General features: G+C 42.5%; 1 protein-coding gene across 1 annotated transcript in view; it reads right to left on the minus strand.

Annotated features, from left to right (window-relative positions):
* Positions 1-18,316, minus strand: part of tmprss3a (transmembrane serine protease 3a) — a 63,806-nt gene extending 45,490 nt beyond the window's left edge. The window contains exons 1-3 of the mRNA XM_060832829.1: positions 18,302-18,316; positions 15,352-15,490; positions 10,859-10,975 (exon numbers count right to left, since the gene is read on the minus strand). Of these exons, the coding sequence (XP_060688812.1) occupies positions 10,859-10,975; positions 15,352-15,490; positions 18,302-18,316 (271 nt within the window). The remainder of the gene's footprint in view (positions 1-10,858; positions 10,976-15,351; positions 15,491-18,301) is intronic.
* Between the last annotated feature and the right edge of the window lie 1,747 nt (positions 18,317-20,063).

Here is a 20,063-nt window from a genome sequence, read left to right on the forward strand (position 1 = left end):
TGAGGTCTCTTCTATTTTCAACATTATCTGTGGTTGACTCTCCCGAACTAATTCTCCCTTCATTGACCAATTCAACATCCAACGAGCCAGCAATCCTGAGCAGGATATCTCAGTGCTGGTTCATTATGATTAAGGATAAGATTGCAGAGTACTTGGAGGTGCATGGTAAGATAGAATTGAGTCAGTGCAGCCTCATCAAGGGGAGATCAGACCTGACAAATCTGTTAGAATTCATTGAGGAGATAATGAGCAAGTGAGACAAAGGAGAGTCAGTGGATGTGATCTATTTGGATTTGTAGAAGGCCTTTGACAAGGTGCCACACAGGAGGCTGCTGAAAAAGATAAGAGCCCATGGTGTTCGGGAATAGGTGCTGACATGGATAGAGGATTGGCTGACTGACAGAAAGCAGAGAGTGGGGATGAAGGGGTCTTTTACAGGATAGCAGCTGGTAAACAGTGGAGTTCTATACTTCTACAGTGTCTGGACCACACTGTTTATATGTTAACCATCTGGACAAATGAACTGAAGTCATTGTTGCTAAGTTTGCAGATGACATAAAGATTGGTGGATGGACAGGTAGTGCTGTGGAAGTGGGGAGGCTGCAGAGAGACTTGGACAGGCTAGTAGACGGGCAAAATGTGGAACATGGAATATGATGTGGGAAAGTTTAAAGTTGTGCACTTTGTTTGGAAGGATACAAGCATAGATTATTTTTCAAACAGGGAAAGGATTCAGAGATCCGAAGCGCAAAGGGACCACACTTTGAATATTGTGAGCAATTTTGGGCCATGTATCCAAGGAAGGGTGAGTTGGTATTGGATTTGGACCAGAGGATATTTTACTAGAATAATCTCGAGGATGAAGAGCTTGTCAATATGATGAGCGGTTGAGGACTCTGGATCATGCTTGATGGAGACCAAATCACTGAGTGGGTTTAAGACAGAGATAGTTAGGTTCTTGTTTAGTAAAATACAAGTAGTTGTTATAGGGGATTCTATAATTAGGGGGACAGATAGTATCCTTTGCAAGCCGGATCGGGAGTCTCGCATGGTGTATTGCCTGCCCGGTGCCAGGGTGCGGGACATCTCTGACCGGCTTGAAAGGATATTGGAGCGGAAGATGGAGGATCCAGTTGTTGTGGTCCACGTTGGTACTAACAACATAGGCAAAGCTAGGGTGGAGGACCTGTTTGGGGATTATGAAGCACTAGGAAGGAAATTGAAGTACAGGTCCTCAAGGGTCATAATCTCCGGATTACTGCCTGAGCCACATGTCAATTGGCAAAGGGATAAGAAAATTAGGGAAGTAAACACGTGGCTAAGGGATTGGTGTGGGAAAGAGGGATTCCACTTCATGGGGCATTGGCATCAGTTTTGGAACCGGGAGGATCTGTACCGTTGGGACGGTTTCCACCTGAACCAATCCGGTACCAATGTTCTAGCGAAGAGGATAAATAGGGTGGTCAGTAGGACTTTAAACTTCTGAGTTGGGGGAAGGGAAAGTGAAAGCAACAGGGAGTATGGCGTTAAATGGAAAGATAAGCAGCAGGATAGCATGTGTGCAGTGGATTTAAACTTGAGGCAGACTGGGAATGCAGCAAAAAGGAAGGATAACTTAGGACATCTTATGACTTCCAATATCTCTAATGATAAAGTTAGCATTAAGGCACTTTACCTGAATGCTCGTAGCATTCGTAACAAAGCAGATGAACTAATGGCACAGATATAGTGAATAATTATGATGTGGTAGGCATCACAGAGACGTGGTTACAGAGGGGTCAGGACTGACAGTTAAACCTCCAAGGATTTTCAACTTATCAAAAAGACAGGGAGGTGGGCAGAGGGGGTGGGGTTGCCTTGTTAGTTAAGAACAAAATTAAATCTATGGCACTGAATGACATAGCGTTGGATGATGTGGAGTCTGTGTGGGTGGAATTGAGGAACCACAAAGGCAAAAAAACTATAATGGGAGTTGTGTACAGACCTCCTAACAGTGGTCAGGACCAGGGGCGCAACATGTACGGGGAAATAGAGAAGGCATGTCAGAAAGGCAAGGTCACGGTGATCATGGGAGACATCAATATGCAGGTGTAATGATGGTACAGTTAAATAAAGGTAATTATGTGGGCATGAGAGAGGAACTGACAAAAATAGACTGGAAGCAGAGCCTAGCTGGGAAGACAATAGAGCAAAAATGGCAGGAGTTTGTGGGTATAATTGAGGACACTGTACAGAGGTTCATCCCCAAGTAAAGAAAGATTATCCGGGGAGAGATTAGACAACCATGGCTGACAAAGGAAGTCAGGAAATGTATTAAAGAAAAAGAGAGAGCCTATAAAGTGGCCAAGAGCAGTGGTAAATCAGAAGATTGGGAAGGCTACAAAAACAGAGGATAACAAAGAGAAAATAAGGAAGGAGAGGATCAAACATGAAGGTAGGCTAGCCAGTAATATTAGAAATGATAGTAAAAGTTTCTTTCAATAGATAAGAAACAAACGACAGGCAAAAGTAGACATTGGGCCACTTCAAACTGATGCTGGAAGCCTGGTGATGGGAGATAAGGAAATATCAGGAGAACTTAACAAGTACTTTGTGTCAGTTTTCACAGTGGAAGACATGAATAATATCCCAACAATTAAAGGGAGTCAGGGGCTGAGTTGAGTAAGGTTGCCATTACAAAAGAGAAAGTGCTAGAAAAGCTAAAATGTCTTAAAATTGATAAATCTCCTGACCCCGATGGAATACATCCTAGAGTTCTGAGAGAGGTGGCTGAGGAAATAGTGGAGGCATTGATTGAGATCTTTCAAAAGTCACTGGAGTCAGGGAAAGTCCCAGATGATTGGAAGATCGCTGTTGTAACCCCCTTGTTCAAGAAAGGATCAAGACAAAAGATGGAAAATTATAGGCCAATTAGCCTAATCTTGGTTGTTGGTAAAATTCTAGAATCCATCATTAAGGATGAGGTTTCTAAATTCTTGGAAGAGCAGAGTCAGATTAGAACAAGTCAACATGGATTTAGTAAGGGGAGGTCATGTCTGACAAACCTGTTGGAATTCTTTGAAACGGTGGCAAGTAGGTTAGACCAGGGAAACCCAGTGGATGTGGTCTATCTAGACTTCCAAAAGGCCTTTGATAAGGTGCCACATGGGAGGCTGCTGAGAAAGGTGAGGGCCCATGGTGTTCGAGCTGAGCTACTGGTATGGATTGAGGATTGGCTGTCTGACAGAAGGCAGAGAGTTGGGATAAACGGTTCTTTTTCTGAATGGCAGCCAGTGACAAGCGGTGTCCCGCAGGGTTCAGTGTTAGGGCCGCAGCTGTTCACATTATATATTAATGATCTGGATGAATGGACTGGGGGCATTCTAGCGAAGTTTGCCGATGATACGAAGTTAGGTGGACAGGCAGGTAGTACTGAGGAAGTGAGGAGATTGCAGAAGGATCTAGACAGTTTGGGAGAGTGGTCCAGGAAATGGCTGATGGAATTCAACGTGAGCAAATGTGAGGTCTTGCACTTTGGAAAAAAGAATAAAAGCATAGACTACTTTCTAAACGGTGAGAAAATTCGTAAAGCCAAAGTAAAAAAGGACCTGGGAGTGCTAGTCGAGGATTCTGTAAAGGTAAACATGCAGGTTGAGTCCATGATTAAGAAAGCGAATGCAATGTTGTCATTTATCTCAAGAGGGTTGGAATATAAAAGCACCATTGTGCTACTGAGACTTTATAAAGCTCTGGTTAGGCCCCATTTGGAGTACTGTGTCCAGTTTTGGTCCCCACACCTCAGGAAGGACATACTGGCACTGGAGCGTGTTCAGCGGAGTTTCACACGGATAATCCCTGGAATGGTAGGTCTAACATACGAGGAATGGCTGAGGATCCTGGGATTGTATTCATTGGAGTTTAGAAGATTAAGGGGAGATTTAATAGAAACTTGCAAGATAATATGTGGCTTGGAAAGGGTGGACGCTAGGAAATTGTTTCCGTTAGGCGAGGAGACTAGGACCCATGGACACAGCCTTAGAATTAGAGGGGGTCAATTCAGAACAGAAATGCGGAGACATTTCTTCAGCCAGAGAGTGGCGGGCTTGTGGAATTCATTGCTGCAGAGTGTAGTGGAGGCCGGGACGCTAAATGTCTTCAAGGCAGAGATTGATAATTTCTTGATGTCACAAGGAATTAAGGGCTCGGGGAGAATGCTGGTAAGTGGAGTTGAAATGCCCATCAGACATGATTGAATGGCGGAGAGGACTCGATGGGCCAAATGGCCTTACTTCCATTCCTATGTCTTATGGTCTTAAGATTCTGCCTCAGGCAATAGGCTTTCAAGTTTTTTGTAAGCAGGAAAACTTGTACAATGAAAGGGGAGTGGCCAGTTCTCCCAGCTCAGCTCTTGTCTGGTTTGGTTTGGCTTTTAGCTGTAGTGTTGTGAAAGCTGCGGGACCCAAAGAAGCAGATTCAGGATGATTCCTCTTTGCCTTCTTGCCTGTAAGACCCTGTGTTTGATTTTCCCTTTTGTACCAAGGGGTGTTTATGGGAATTGGTGTAAGTGCTGGGAACAGCATCATTAAGTAGGGATTACCTGTCGTGTTTTCAGATAGCTTAAGTTATTTGGTATTCTATTCTCTTTTGTTTGTGTTTTATTCGGAAATCTTGTAAATAAATTTTGTTTTGTTTAAAGCTAAGTGGGTTGATCAGTCGCATTTCTCCTGGAATATCCACATTATACCTGCTTAAAACAACTAGCGAGATTAGGGTCTGTGTTACCTTCTTGAAATGTTTCGAAGGGTCTGGCCTGGTCAGTAACAGTCTGGAGTCATATTTAGGCCAGACCAATAGACCAAACAAATAAAATTTGCCCATGACACATTCCGGTCTGATGTGTTTTGTATACTTCAGGAACAGTGCTCCAGTATGACCAGGACATTCATTTCTACATATTACAGCCTTCTTTTCAAGCTGACTTTTCCCTCTGAGAGGAGAAAGTGAGGACTGCAGATGCTGGAGATCCAAGCTGAAAATGTGTTGCTGGAAAAGCACAGCAGGTCAGGCAGCATCCAAGGAACAGGAGATTCGACGTTTCAGGCATAAGCCGTTCCCGAAGAAGGGCTTATGTCCGAAACATCGAATCTCCTGCTCCTTGGATGCTGCCTGACCTGCTGCGCTTTTCCAGCAACACATTTTCAGCTTTTCCCTCTGAGAGACCAGGTAGAAAAGCATTAGTGAACCGAATAAGTTTTTAATGACATGCACAGTGCACAATGGTTACTATATTAGATCAGCTGTTCATTCCAGATTTTATTTACATGACATTTCTCCATCTGCTGCTGTGAGATTTGAACCCATATCCCCAGAGCATTGAACTAAGGTTCTGAATTGCTAGTTCAGGGGAATTATTATGGATGCTTTGAAGACTGTGAGAAAGATACACTGGATTCTAGGCTTTACAATTTGAACACTTGAGTACTAAGGTAATGAAGTCTTTCTGTAATTGGTTCTGAAGAAGACTCGTGGTGGACTCAAAGCATTAACCATGTTTCTTTCTCCACAGACACTGCCAGACCTGCTGAGTTTCTCCAGTATTGTCTGTGTTTGTTTTAGGCTGTTCTAACCCATTATGGAGCTACTGCTTTACGCTCAGCTACAGAGTTGTGATCAATCATGGGTGCTACAGTTTGGGAAAGATGCCTGAACAAAGATGCAAAACGGATGAATGAGCGGACAGGCTGGAGAGCTGTGATTTTGTTGCAAATGTGTTGCTGGTCAAAGCACAGCAGGCCAGGCAGCATCTCAGGAATAGAGAATTCGACGTTTCGAGCATAAGCCCTTCATCAGGAATAGATGCTGTGATTTTGTTTCCTTTTGAGCAGAGAAAGTTAAGAGGTTGAGTGATAAAGATGTTCAAAGTAATTCATGCTTTTGATAAATAAGGGACAATTGCTTCAAGTAGCAGAAAGATCAGTGACTAAAAGACATGGATCTATGGTGACAGGCAAAAGACTGGAGAAATTTTAGTTTTAAACAATGAATTGTTATGAGTCTGTGCATTGACTGATAGGGTGATAGAAACAAATCCAACAGTAATTCTCAGTACAGTATGATATAATGCGACAGTTCTGTTCCCATGTGATCTTGCGTTTTAAGAAAATGGTGCAAAATCTACGTCATTTAAGCCAGGAATCATGTCACAGCCAATACAGGTAGGGAAAGTTTGTTCTACAAATAATGGTCTAAATTTTTTGATCGCGTTATAGCCAATTCGCAATAAAGAAATGTGTGTTATAGCAGAACTGACTGTATGGAATTGGATAAGTGTTTGCAAAGGGAAAAACAATTACAGGAATTTGGAGAAGGAACTGGATCAATCCTCTAAAGAGATGGAGTGAATGTTGTCCGTCTGTCCCCGTGGGAGCCTATAATTCTTTCAGCTGATTTCTCAACTATTGCTGCTTCTTTAAAGACACACTGTTGAAACCGCTGGGATTTAACTGCCGTTCTGTAAACTGTAAGTAATATGAGAGAGGCAAAAGGTTAAATTCTTACAAAGTTCCAGACCCTGTATTGTGTTAGCTTGCCTCTTCACGCCTTACACTTAACCAATGTTTCCCTCACAACCTCATGTGATATAATTCATTTTGTGAGTGTGGCCTCTTTTTAAATATTGCCATAGCAATACATATATTCAGTTTAGAGTTCACTTAGTAACTATCCATTTCAGTGAACAGGTAACTACTTTCACCCCACAGATATATTTCCCAAATGCAACATGGAGTCAATTGCTTTGCTGATGGACAATTCTAAACCATCCACACCATCTCCCTGCAACCTCTTCTTTAATCTCTCCATCCATCACTCCTTCACATGGGGTGCCCTCCACCCTTATGGAGGTAACCACCCTGTCCCCTGTGGTCAACAGGGAGGCTGAGGAGAAGGAGGGGAGCATATCTTCAGATCCAAGGTCCCATACTTCATTGAGTGGGCAGCAAGACATTCCCACTCCCCCCCCCCCCCCCCCCACCCCCACCCCCAGCGCTAGCCGGTGCTGTTTCCCCAGCAGGTGGGGTGCAGTCCCCCTGACCCATTCTGAAGTTTGCCTTTAAGGCCTCTGGTTTGAGATGCCCTTGAGGTCAAATGTCAAAGAACAGTACAGCACAAGAACAGGCCTTTCAGTCCACCAAGAGTCTGCCAACACCTGACGACTTTCTAAACTAAAAACCTATTGCATCCACCCAGTCCGTATCCCATTATCCCCCACCTTTTCATCTATCTGTCAAGATTCCTCTTAAATGTTGCCATTGTACCTGCCTCCACCGCCTCCTTTGGCAATGTATTCCAGGCACTTACCATTCTCTGAGTAAACAATGTGCCTCTCACATTTCTTTTAAACTTTCCCCCATTTACCTTCAACTTACATCCCCCAGTAATTGACCTTTCCACCCATCCATTCTATCCTTGCCTCTCATAATTCTGTAAACTTCTATCAGGTCCCACTCAGTCTCTGATGATCAAAGGAAACCAAATGTGTCTCATCTCTCCTCATAGCTAATACCCTCCAAACCAGATTTACCTCCTGGTAAACCTTTCCTGTACTGTCTCCAATGCCTCCGCATCCTTCTGGTAGTGTGATGACCAGAACTGTGTGCAATATTCCAAATGTGGCCAATCTAAAGATCTATACAGCTACAACATAACTTGTCAATTTTTATACTCTATGCCCTGACTGATGAAAGCAAGCATGCCATATGCCTTTTGACCACCACATCCACTTGTCCTGCCCCTTTCAAGGAACTGTATATGCCTAGATCCCTCTATATATTGATACTTCTAAAGGTCTACCATTTACTGTATACTTCCCTCCTGCATTAGATTCCCCAAAATGCATCACCAGGCATTTGTCTGAATTAAACTCCATCTACCTCTGCTCAGCTGAAGTGTCCAGCCTATCTACGTCCTGCTGTATCCTCTGGCAATTCTCCTCACTGTCTGCAGCTCCCCTAATTTCTGTGTCATCCACAATGTCCTTAACTCCTTTGGCAGTGTCTCCTGGTGGGGCTGTTAACGTTTCAGAGTAGCTGGCCCATCTGATGGGCTGACACTGCTTTATGGAACCATCCTGATGGCTTCCCCTGGCCGCTGGGCTGCTTGAAGTCTGTAGTGAACGTCAATATTGTGAGAAAACCTGACTCATCAAATGAGTTGATGAAGTCTGAGCAGCTGAATGAACAACTGAATCACAGTATCATCCATTCTGAGACATGATTTCAAGGGAAGACCTCAATATATGTATGAGCTGCCTCTGGAATTGAAAGGTTACAGGAAATCTCTTCTCTCTGCATTCTTTTGGTTAACTGACCCAGAAAGTGCTGATTCTCTATGAAGAGAAATACATCCTGACAACAAGCATAACATTTTACTGAGAAATCTCATTTGAATAGGCATCACCCATTCCCTTCATTATTTTATTCATGTCTGTTCTAAGGTAATTGTGTCCTCATTCCCACTTCCATCCCAGAAGGAAAACTTTTTCACGCAGAGGGTGGTATGTGTATGGAATGAGCTGCCAGAGGATGTGGTGGAGGCTGGTACAATTGCAATATTTAAGAGGTATTTGGATGGGTATATGCATAGGAAGGGTTTGGAGGGATATGGGCCGGGTGCTGGCAGGTGGGACTAGATTGGGTTGGGATATCTGGTCGGCATGGATAGGTTGGACTGAAGGGTCTGTTTCCATGCTGTACATCTCTATGACTCTATGACTCTATCAGTAAAAACCCATTCATATTTGGAAATGATAACGCTCGTCTGAGCTAGTCTATTTTCAGCTCTTCAAGATGAGTTTCAGCCAGTTATATCATTTCTAAGTTACTGGTCTTTCCTTTCCTGCCTTCCCCCCCACCATCTCCCCCACTCCATGATGGACTGAATGGCCTGAGGTTTCTGCTGTGAAATTCAATGTAACAACAGCATGTGTCAATATAAACCCATACAGGAATAAATGACGCCTTCAATTGGACAGTATCTTCAATTTAGAAGGAGACATTCAAATGGATTTCAGAAAGAAACATCTCTGTGTGGAGACATTTAAAAATAAAACTTCCGTTCACATGTAAAGGAGACACCAATTGGAGTCCATGGCCGGGGAAAGAACTAATGAGCCTATTCTTCCATCCGAGCTATTGTCACACAGCTCGTAGCAAAGTTTAAAATCACACAACACCAGGTTATAGGCCAATTCGGATGACACTAGCTTTATTCGGGCGCACTAGCTTTCGGAACACTGCTCCTTCTTCAGGCGGTTGAAAAATATAAGATTCTATGCGTAAGATCGTATGCTCCTAGCAACTTATGCATAGCTGCGATAACAGGGAGTTAGGAAACAAGCAACCAGCCTGGGTAGGCAGTGCTGGAACAAGGCGGCACGGTGGCACAGTGGGCGGCACGGTGGCACAGTGGTTAGCACTGCTGCCTCACAGCGCCTGTAGACCCGGGTTCAATTCCCGACTCAGGCGACTGACTGTGTGGAGTTTGCACGTTCTCCCCGTGTCTGCGTGGGTTTCCTCCGGGTGCTCCGGTTTCCTCCCACAGTCCAAAGATGTGCGGGTCAGGTGAATTGGCCAAGCTAAATTGCCCGTAGTGTTAGGTAAGGGGTAAATGTAGGGGTATGGGTGGGTTGCGCTTCGGCGGGTCGGTGTGGACTTGTTGGGCCGAAGGGCCTGTTTCCACACTGTAAGTCTAATCTAAAAAAAAGGCAACAATCATCTACTCTGATGAGGAAATTCAGGTTTGACATTGCACATTGGTTTTCTGGATTGTTGGCTCTAACCTTGACACAGAATTTGTGCAAACCCCTGAGAAATGATGAATGCATTCCCGCAGACTTCCTGCCCAATGGAATGGTTCGGGGATTCCTGCTCAAGATTCAGCCCCCATTTGTCTTTCAAAGTGAGAAAAGAATAATAGCTCCTTTAATTCTCACAGGACATGGCAAAGAAATTCCCAGACAATGAAGTACGCTGTGAAGTGCAGTTACTATTGTAATATAAGAAAAAAATGACAACCAATTTGCACGCAGCAACTTCCTGCAGTAGGAATTTGGGAACCTATTTGATGCTGTTCTTTTGGGGGGGGGGAATATTATCTAGAACACAACTGGAAAATTAAATGACTGTTCTGCCAGTTAATCTGATTATTTATTTACAGGATATGGGCATCACTGGGTAGGCATCATTTATTGCTTACTCCTAACAGTCCTGCAAAAGTGGTAGCAATCTGCCTTCGTGAACCATTGCAGTCCATTTGGGCTGAAAGGATATTTCATATTTTGTATTCATTGTGCATCAAGAGATATTTTATGTCCATTTGAGGAAACAGATTGAGCTTTGCTTGAATTTATTAAGTGAAAAATGTCACAGCGTGTCATATGTGTCCCTTGCATTTGAGAGAATTCACCTTTAAGGACTCCATATGTTGCTTGGATACACGGTTGTGACTCTCCCTGTCTGTTATTCTCCTGCGGATTTGCAAGTTTCACTCAGAGAAATCTGTGAGCTGCTTTAATGTCAGCTTCATAACCTATGACATGCTTTACTGTTTTACGTGGTTTGCAGTTCACTGAGCCAGATAAACAAAATGCCCTTAGCCATCTCACTCAAGGAGTCAACAGAATAATAGTGTACACATTATTGCAAAGACTTCATGAACAGATAGTGTTGTTGGACATTTCTCCCCCCAATCCACCTCCAAACTCAAACTCCAAACTGTAAAGAGAATCAAAACAAGAAGAAAGAAAAGCATACTTTCAATTCTGAAGAGTGCACCAAAAGTGAACAGCTCAAAAGCTGAAGAATGTATCCATTGTACTCACCACCCACAGAGATGGCAATTGTAACTAACACTGCACCAATTAGACCCACTGCCACCAAAATTAGGAACTTCTTTGATGTCAGAGTATGGCACTTCGAAGAGGTTATGTCCTGGTTTCCTGAAAAGTTCAGGAACAGTTAAGCAATCAGAATATTGCATTTTATTTAATTATCACCTTTAAGCAGGTGAGACTTGAACCCACACCTTCTGGCTCAGAGATGGGGCACAAACCACTGCACCACAAGGGCCTTACTAGTTATCAGTGCTCAAAGCCCATGAATATCTACTACCTCGACCTCTTAACCTTTAAAAAAGGTGTTTAAAAAACATTAAGCTCTTGATCATCCAGTAGTCTTATTTGGAACTAGCTCTAAGATTAGATTTTTTAAAATTAGATTCCCTACAGTGTGGAAACAGGCCCTTTGGCCCAACAAGTCCATACCAACCCTCCGAAGAGTAACTCATCTAGACCCATTCCCCTCTGACTAATGTATCTAATGCTATGGGCAATTTAGCATGGCTAATTCACCTGACCTGCACATCTTTGGACAATGGGAGGAAACCCATGCAGACACAGAGAGAATGTGCAAACTCTGTACAGACAGTTGCCCGAGGCAGGAATCAAACCCAGGTCTCTGGTGCTGTGAGGCAACAGTGTTAGCTACTGAGCCACCGTGCTATCCAACTTAAAGGCACTTGATTATATCTGTATGTCTATCACCTCAACATTAATGGTCTCCCATCTCTGTCAAAGGGCTTTTGAATTGTCCTAGCTGGCCACTCCTGGGCTACGGCTGAGCACTTAACAAGAAGATTTGTTAAACTGAACTTTATTTCTTTAATTTTCTGCTTTTATATTCTGGGTTTTGGTTTATTTTTCTGTGTTTTAAGATGGCACTGGAGGGTGACATCATGATACAACATGTCTCACTGAATTTTGCAACACTATGACAATAAATAAATCAAAAGTGCAATCGAATGAATGGTTTAACCTGGGTTTCCATGGATCGCTCATAGATATTATGGCATATCTTAGGAGAACTCCCATAAAAGTTCATCCTTTCCTACAACACCCCCGTGCCCCCCGCCCCCCCCCCCCCCCCCCCCCCCCCCACTCCACTATTGATATTGAAGAATATGTTTGACTGACAAATTAAGGAAAGTGCACAAAGGAACCTGACCCTGTGGTGAGGAGTGCCATTCCTGTGGAAGACGCTAAGATAAAGGTAAAGTTGCCATGTTCTTACCAGACCATAGGGCTCTCCCTAGAGAGAAATGATTGCCATGATTTAATCTGAGGGTCACCAAACCTCAAGCGAAGGGAGAGGTTGAGAAGGAGAGTCCTTCAGGGTAACCTCAGCTAATGTGGGAATTAGACCCATGCTGTTGGTGCCTCTCTGCAGTACAGACCAGCTGTCCGCCTAAATCAGTGTTACCTCCTGACAATGGATGGATGACAGTACATCTATTTTCTTTTAAAGTTATATTTTCATGAGATGTGCATGTGTGGCTGGCAAGGCCAACATTTCTTTCCCATCCTTAATTTTTATCTTTCGTAATTCCTGGGGTGTAGATGTTGCTGGCTGGGCCAGCATTTATTGCTCGTCCCTAGCTGCCCTTCAGAGGGTGGGGGTGAGCTACCTTCTTGAACTGCTGCAGTCCACCTGTTGTGGGCTGACTCACAATGCCATGAGGGAGGGAATTCCAGGATTTTGACCCAGTGATGATATATTTTCAAGTCAGGATGATAAGTGGCTTGGAGGGGAACTCGCAAGTGGTGGTGTAACCATGTCCTTGCCCTTTGAGATGGAAGTGGTTATGGGTTTGAAAAGTGTTTACTGAGGATCTTTGGTGAATTTCTGTGGTGCATCTTGTAGATAGCACACACTGCTGCTTCTGTCGTGAGGGATATTTGTGGATATGTTTCAAATCAAGCGAGCTGCTTTGTCCTGGATGGTGTTAAGCTTCTAGAGTGTTGTTGGAGCTGCACCCATCCAGGCAAGTGGGGAGTATTCCATCACACTCCACACTCCTTGTAGATAATGGGAATGCTTTAGGGAGTCAGGAGGTGAGTTACATTCCACAGTGTTCCTAGCCTCTGACCTGTCCTTGTAGCCACTATGTTTATATGTTGATTCTAATTGATTTTATAGTCAATGGTAACCTCTGGGATGCTGATATTGGGGAATTCAGTGATGGTAACACTATTGAATGACAAGGTTGGATTGTCTGTTAGTGGTGATGGCCATAGCCTGGAATTTGTGTAGCACAAATATTATTTGCCACTTGTCAGCCCAAACCTAGATATTGTCCAGATCTTGTTGCATTTGAACATGCTCTGCGTTAGTATCTGAGGAATTGCGAATGGTGTTGAACATTGTGCAATCATCAGTGAACATTTCCACTTCTAACCTTAAGATGGAGGGATGGTCATTGATGAAGCAGCTGAAGAAGGTTGGGCCTAAGGCACTACCCTGAGGAACTCCTGCAGAGATGTCCTGGAGCTGAGATTACTGACCTCCAGCAACCATAAGCATCTTCATATATATCAAGTTTGACCCAATTAGTGGAGAACTTGCCCCCTGGTACCCATGAATTCCAGTTTTGCTAGGACTCAATTGACTGTCGCCTTGATGTCAAGGGCTGTCACTCTCACCTCCCTTCTGGAATTCAGCTCTTTTGTTCATAATTAAACCAAGGCTCTAATGAGATCAGGAGTTGAGTGATCCTGGCGGGACCCAAACTGGGCGTCACTGAGCAGGTCACTGCTTGATAGCACTGTTGAGGACACCTTCCATCACTTTACTGATGATTGAGAGTAGACTGATTGGGAGGTAATTGACTGGGTTGGATTTGTCTTGCTTTTTGTGTACTGGACGTACCTGGACAATTTTTCACAAGCTGGGTGGATGCTATGTTTTAAATGTACTGGAGCAGCTTGGCTAGGGGAGCGGCAAGTCCTGGAGCACAAGTCTTCAGTGCTATTGCCGGGATGTTGTCAAGGGCCATAACGTTAACAATCCAGTGCCTCCAACCATATCTTGCTATCATGTGAAGTAATCTAGTTGGCTGAAAACTGGTATCTGTGATGCTGAGAACCAGTGGAGAAGGCCAAGATGGATGATCCACTTGGCATTTCTGGCTGAACATTACTGCAAATGCTTCAACCTTATATTTTGCACTGATGTGCTGGGCTTTTCCATCATTGAAGATAACGATATTTATCGTTTGTGAATGGAATGGTTTGCTGGACCATTTCAGGGTCGGTTCAGAGTCAATCACATTATTGTGGATATGGAGTCAGATATGGACCAGACCAAAGAGGCCAGTAGTCCTGAAGGACATTAGTGATCCTGATGGATATTTGTAACACTCAATTATAAGTTCATAGTCACTGTGACTGAATTGTGCATTATATTCCATTTCTTTATTGTAGTTAAATTCTATCTGTTGCCATGGTGGGATTTGAACCCATGGCCCAGAGGATTAGCTCAGTGTGACAATTCTGCTCCTTTAACAAGGTTATTTTGTCCTTGGTATTTTTCAAGAGGGGTTGTAAAGGCAGTGGTGCTGAAATGGCTAACAGACACTGCCTAAGTCAACAATCAGAGGAAGTCCTTAGGTTATTTTTAACACAGTTGGACAATAGCAGGGGAGTGGCCAGTTCTCCTAGTTCAGGTTTTTTTCCAGTTTGGTTTACAGTTAGAAAACCATTGTGGACTGAGAGAAACAGCTACAGTGAAGGATGGTTCCTGCTTCAACAGATGTTTCTTGTCTGACTCTTCCCTCTGCAATTTCTCCTTCCTGTAAGAACCTGAGTTTCAATTTACCATTTACCAAAGGGTGTGTTTTTGGGATGTTACGTGTATTGGAACAGCTCCTTTTGCTAAGTTGAGATTTTGAGTCGGTTGTAATTCCAAATAGTTGTTATTCTAAATTCTATTTTCTTTTGTTCATGTTTCAACCATAGTGTGTAAATAAATTCTGTTTTGTTTAAAGCCACGTGGTTTACCAGCTGCATCACTTCTGGAACATCAATTTTTCACCTGCCTTTAAAATAAGAACAAGTTAGGGTCTGGGCTACCTTCTTAAAATGTTTGGAGGTCTGGCCTGGTCCATAACATCAGGCATGCATACTTAGACATTACCATTATTTCTCCAAATCAGAGTGATGTATTATTCAGAGGGGAAGTTGAAATTGGATGCAGTGTTATTCCTGTTCATCTGCTATCCTTTTCCTGGTGGTGAGCTTGGTCATTGTTTTGTTTGAGGGTTAAGTAATCAACTGCAAGATGGCCAATTACTGAAGGTGGGAATGAATGGGCTGTTCAAAAGATGAACGATTCATGTCTTTCAGAAGTGTGTTCTGTGACGGAAACAATTTGCTGCAAACAGTCCCTTTCTACTTTGATTCTGCAGTGTAACCTTCTGAAAAAAATGACTAAAGTCAAGCCAAAATTCACATGAACAGAGACAGAAGAATAAGATCATTACCTGCCTCAACTGGCAATACCTTTGCTTCAAGAATGTTGGGGATTCTTTGCGTGGTGTGGGGGAGTTCAATTGTAGGCAGCTCATCCTCTGTGACTGATATTATTTCTAAGTTTGTATGATTTGGTTTCTCTGGTTGTGCCTGCAGACCGTTAACAAACAAAAATGTAATTAGAATACATGCCACTGCTCAGCAATAGAGTTGAGGTGTATCAAATATTGATCTTAATGTATCTTTATACATAGATTTAGATTTTATTGTCATGTGTACTCAAGAACAGAAGTCCGGGAGTAAATGAAAAGTGTATAATATGACTACACATAGCGCCACACCTAGCGCCATAAAGGTACCCAGGTACAAAATATTAGGCACAAAGCAGTAAAGAAATAAAGTTTAAAAAATTAAGCAACACATTAATAGAATGAGTAGAAAAATAAAGAACTAAGGTCATAGTTAACATTAAATTTCTTCTTAATATAAGATAGAAAAATAAATAATATCTTGTACAGCGTCACGTTCAGAGTTTGAGTTCAGGCTCAATAAATGTAGTGCTGATTCTCCAATGTGTGATTTCAACCTATTTGAGACTTTCAGTACCCAGATGAGTGTAGGAGTAAATTGGGAAATGATACGGAAGGATTTGTAAACATGGACAATGATGGTGAATTCAGAGCTGTGAGCAATAGGCAGCTCTTGATGGTTCTGTAGGAGAGTCGTATCGGACTTGAAATTGACCTCTGTTTCTCTCTACGCAAATGATGTAGACTTTCAGCATTCCCTGTGTTTGTGTCAGCCATTATGTGTTGACAGGAATGAAGATCTTGGAGGTGGCGGCAACAGCATTTAAGTGGTGGGAGATACAGCCAGATAGCTTTTGTGGGATTGACAGCAACAATGGCAATTTGCCAACTACCAGGATGTTACCTGGTATGGAAGGTGCTATCCATGAAGAGAGGTTGAGTAGGTTAAGGATTGTTTTCATTAGAAAAAAAAGAGATCGAGGGGGGACCTGATTGAGGTCTCCAAAATAATGAAGGGTATAGACAGGATGGATAGAGACAAGCTTTTTCCGAAGGTCAGGGATTCAATAACGAGAGGTCACGCTTTCAAGGTGAGAAGAGAAAGGTTTAAGGAGGTTAAAATGCAGAAAGTACTTTACACAGAGGGTGGTGTGTACCTGGAATGCGTTGCCAGCAGAGGTAGTAGAGGCAGGCACGGTAGATTCATTTAAGCTGCGTCTGGGGAGCAGAGGGATACAGATCCTTAGGAATTGGACGATAGGTTTAGACAGTGGATTTGTTCGACTCAGGCTTGGAGGGCCAAAGAGCCTGATCCTGGGCTGTAAATTTTCTTTGTTCTTTGTTTTTTGTTCTTTAACTCCTCAAGCACTTTAATTATTCTTAAACTTCAGTATTTCTCTCTCCCTCACACCTTCATGTTAAGAGTCATCCTTGGTTTTTTTGCTAGTACAAGACTTGTGGTTTGGGTTCTATTCTGCACATCGGAGAAATGGATAGGCACGTCCCTGTAGTTTGTGACCTATAATTTCTGTGTACTTAAAATTGATTACTGTCTGACACTGGTACGTTTTGACCAACTCTTTAATTTATATCACTATTGTTTTTGAGATGTATCAATAGAGAACATTCCTCTACTGTGTTTCAAAATAATGCATCAGATTGTTTTTCCGATTACCTCCATATGCGAAGGGTTGGCATGGCCTTGGTTTGACCCTACATCTGAAAGATGAATCCTCGATCAGAGCAGCACTTCTTTGGCAAGGTGATGGCAATGATCTTGGCAATGGTAAGAGGTATTAAATCCTTAAGAAACCTAAAGGTAAAGCCATTTTCAGTCACCACCTAGGGTGATAGGGTTTTAAATTTCTACATTATAGGGTGTGGGTGCTACTGGTGAGGCCATGATTTATTGCACATTACGAGTTGCCTTGGAGAGGATGATAATGAACTGCCTTTTAAAATTGCTGCTGTACATGGGGTATAGGGATACCCACAGCGCTATTAGGAAGGGAGTCCCAACATTTTGACCCAGTGACTGTCAAGAAACAAGAATGTCATTCCAAATCAAACATTTAAAAGGCATTTGGATGGGTATATGAATAGGAAGGATTTGGAGGGATATGGGCTGGGTGCTGGCAGGTGGGACTAGATTGGGTTGGGATATCTGGTCAGCATGGATGGGTTGGACTGAAGGGTCTGTTTCCATGCTGTACTTCTCTATGACTCTATGACTCTAAGTCAAGATTGAGGGTGAATCAAAAAATGTTAGTTAGATATCATTAAGACATGGTTTTAGACTGATGGAGGAGATTTAAATTTTAGGAAGATCAACTGTTCCATTTTTGAAGTCTTGGGAAAGAAAGACAATGACATGATTGCAGTATAGACAAAATGAAAAAGATAACATTGCATGATGTTATAGCACTGGCAACAGTGCTGCACAGAAGACTGTGAAGAAATGGGTGGAATAACATGTTTCCTTCATAGGCACATGGAAGATAGTACAATGAAGGGTACATAAGTTAGTCTGATCTCAGAGTAGGAAAAAAGTTTGGCACAACATCAAAGGCTGAAGGGCCTGTTCAGTGCTGCACTGTTCTATGTTCAGTTAGATATGTCCTCAAAAGCAATGTCACTGAAATAAGTTATTGTCACATTGCTGTTTGTGGGAACACAAATTAATCACTGAGGTTCTGATGTTAAAACAGTGGTCATATTTCAAATGTGTTTTATTACCTGTAAAGCACTTCTGGACTTCCTGTCCCATGATAGGTCTTATTACAAAGGCAAGTCTTCTTTCTCTCTAATAATTCCATCCCTACTTGGCTATGCCAGTCAATCTACATTTCTTCAATGTCGAAAATCTCAAACCTATAAATGATTGAGCCATGGCCCCTAATTTGAAGCCCCTAATTATTTCACTTTGACTTACCTCTGCTGCAGACATTTCTCATCTGGGTTATGTGAAAACCTCAGGGCGAGTACATGACTGAATCCAACAGGATCCACTTGTGTTAGCGAAATCGCGGTGAAATGTGCAGTTGCCAAAGGTGGTAGTTTGATCATTCCTGTGTCAGGAACAATGATAGTGGAGAGAGCCAGCGAACAGCTCTAACAGTGACTATCATGTTGCTTCTCCAGTGAGCAGGTGGCTATGGATACCAGGCAGGATTGCGCTGCTCCTCATTATGATAAGAGTCATATGGTAAACCAACACCACTTCATAGGCGACATATAAGTTTAACACCATGCAGACTGCAGTTTGCCTGTGAAAAGCTCCATTTCCAATGCCCATGTCGCTCTCAATTGTTCCCAAATCTCACACCCTGTTTTCTTATATTGCTTTCAAATTTTCTGAAAATGTTTTAATATGAATAACAGTTGTAAGTGAAAATACATCCTGAGACTGAATTAATGAGATAAGGCAAAATGGCATAAGGCAGGTGAGATATCTATCAAATCATTTTGAAATGTGATTCACAAATAAAGAAAGATTGATATTGACCTAAAAAATTGCTAAACTAAGCTGTCATTAATGGCACTGGTCAACATTTAAGTCCAAATAACACACACACACACCTAGGTAAAGGCAGGTGTGTTACCAACATGGAAGCCAAGAGTCGGCTTGTGATTATCCACTCTACTATTGTTGCATAAAAATGTAATCTGTGTTTTTTTCTGGCTCCCCATTCGATTAATTAAGGGACTAAGTTTCTATAAACACAAAATCACTATGAAATAAACTCACTGCAGCAATTTAATTGAAGCCATTTTATAATAAAACACATTTGTAGTGGCAGTGAGGTATTTGCTGCAAAAGGTCTTTATTGGCATTGAAAATAAAGTATTGAATTTCATCTATTGAAGATGGAAAGTAATTTTTCCGTCTCCTAATGACGCACTTTTCCATCTTTTAGTCCAGTCTTTCTTTATTTCACTATTTCACTTTCTTGACATGATTTTGATATTGATGTTGTTCGGCTTAATTTATAGCTTCAGATTCAGACTTTGTGCAGCTTATGTCACAATCCATCAAACTGACTATGAAGAAGGTAGACAGTTTATTCTGGTTGCAGATTTCCTACAGAAGGTGCATGAAAGTTGACAACTCTAATGAGGTTAGAGACAAAAAGACTGCAGATGCTGGAGTCCAAAGTAGACAGGCAGGAGGCTGGAAGAACATATCAAGCCAGTATCAGAAGGTGGAGTAGTCAATGTTTTGTGTGTAATCCTTCCTCAGGACTGTCTGAAGAAAGATTACAACCAAAAACGTTGTCTTCTCCACTTCCTGACGCTGCCTAGCTTGCTATGTTCTTCCAGCCTCCTGCCTGTCTACTCTATTGCATAGGTAGGCGAATGAACACATCGGTGATTGCTCCATAGACAAGACACAGGCAGATTTTAGGAAGTTAGGTTGGACATTCAAAGGCAGGTCTTCAAAGGTAATAATTTCTGAATTACTCCTGGTACCACTTGCTGTAGAGCCAAAGAGTCATACAGCATGGAAACAGACCATGCTAATCATAATCCCAAACTAAACTAGTCCCACTTGCTTGCTCCTGGCCCATATCCCTCTAAACATTTCTTATCCATGTATTTATCTAAGTGTCTTTTAAATGTTGTAACTGTGCCCACATTCAACACTTCCTCATGAAGTTTATTCCACAGGCTAACCACTCTCTGTGTAAAAGATT

The sequence above is a fragment of the Hemiscyllium ocellatum genome, chromosome 12 (assembly GCF_020745735.1).
Source record: "Hemiscyllium ocellatum isolate sHemOce1 chromosome 12, sHemOce1.pat.X.cur, whole genome shotgun sequence".
In the NCBI taxonomy this organism is placed as follows: domain Eukaryota; kingdom Metazoa; phylum Chordata; class Chondrichthyes; order Orectolobiformes; family Hemiscylliidae; genus Hemiscyllium; species Hemiscyllium ocellatum.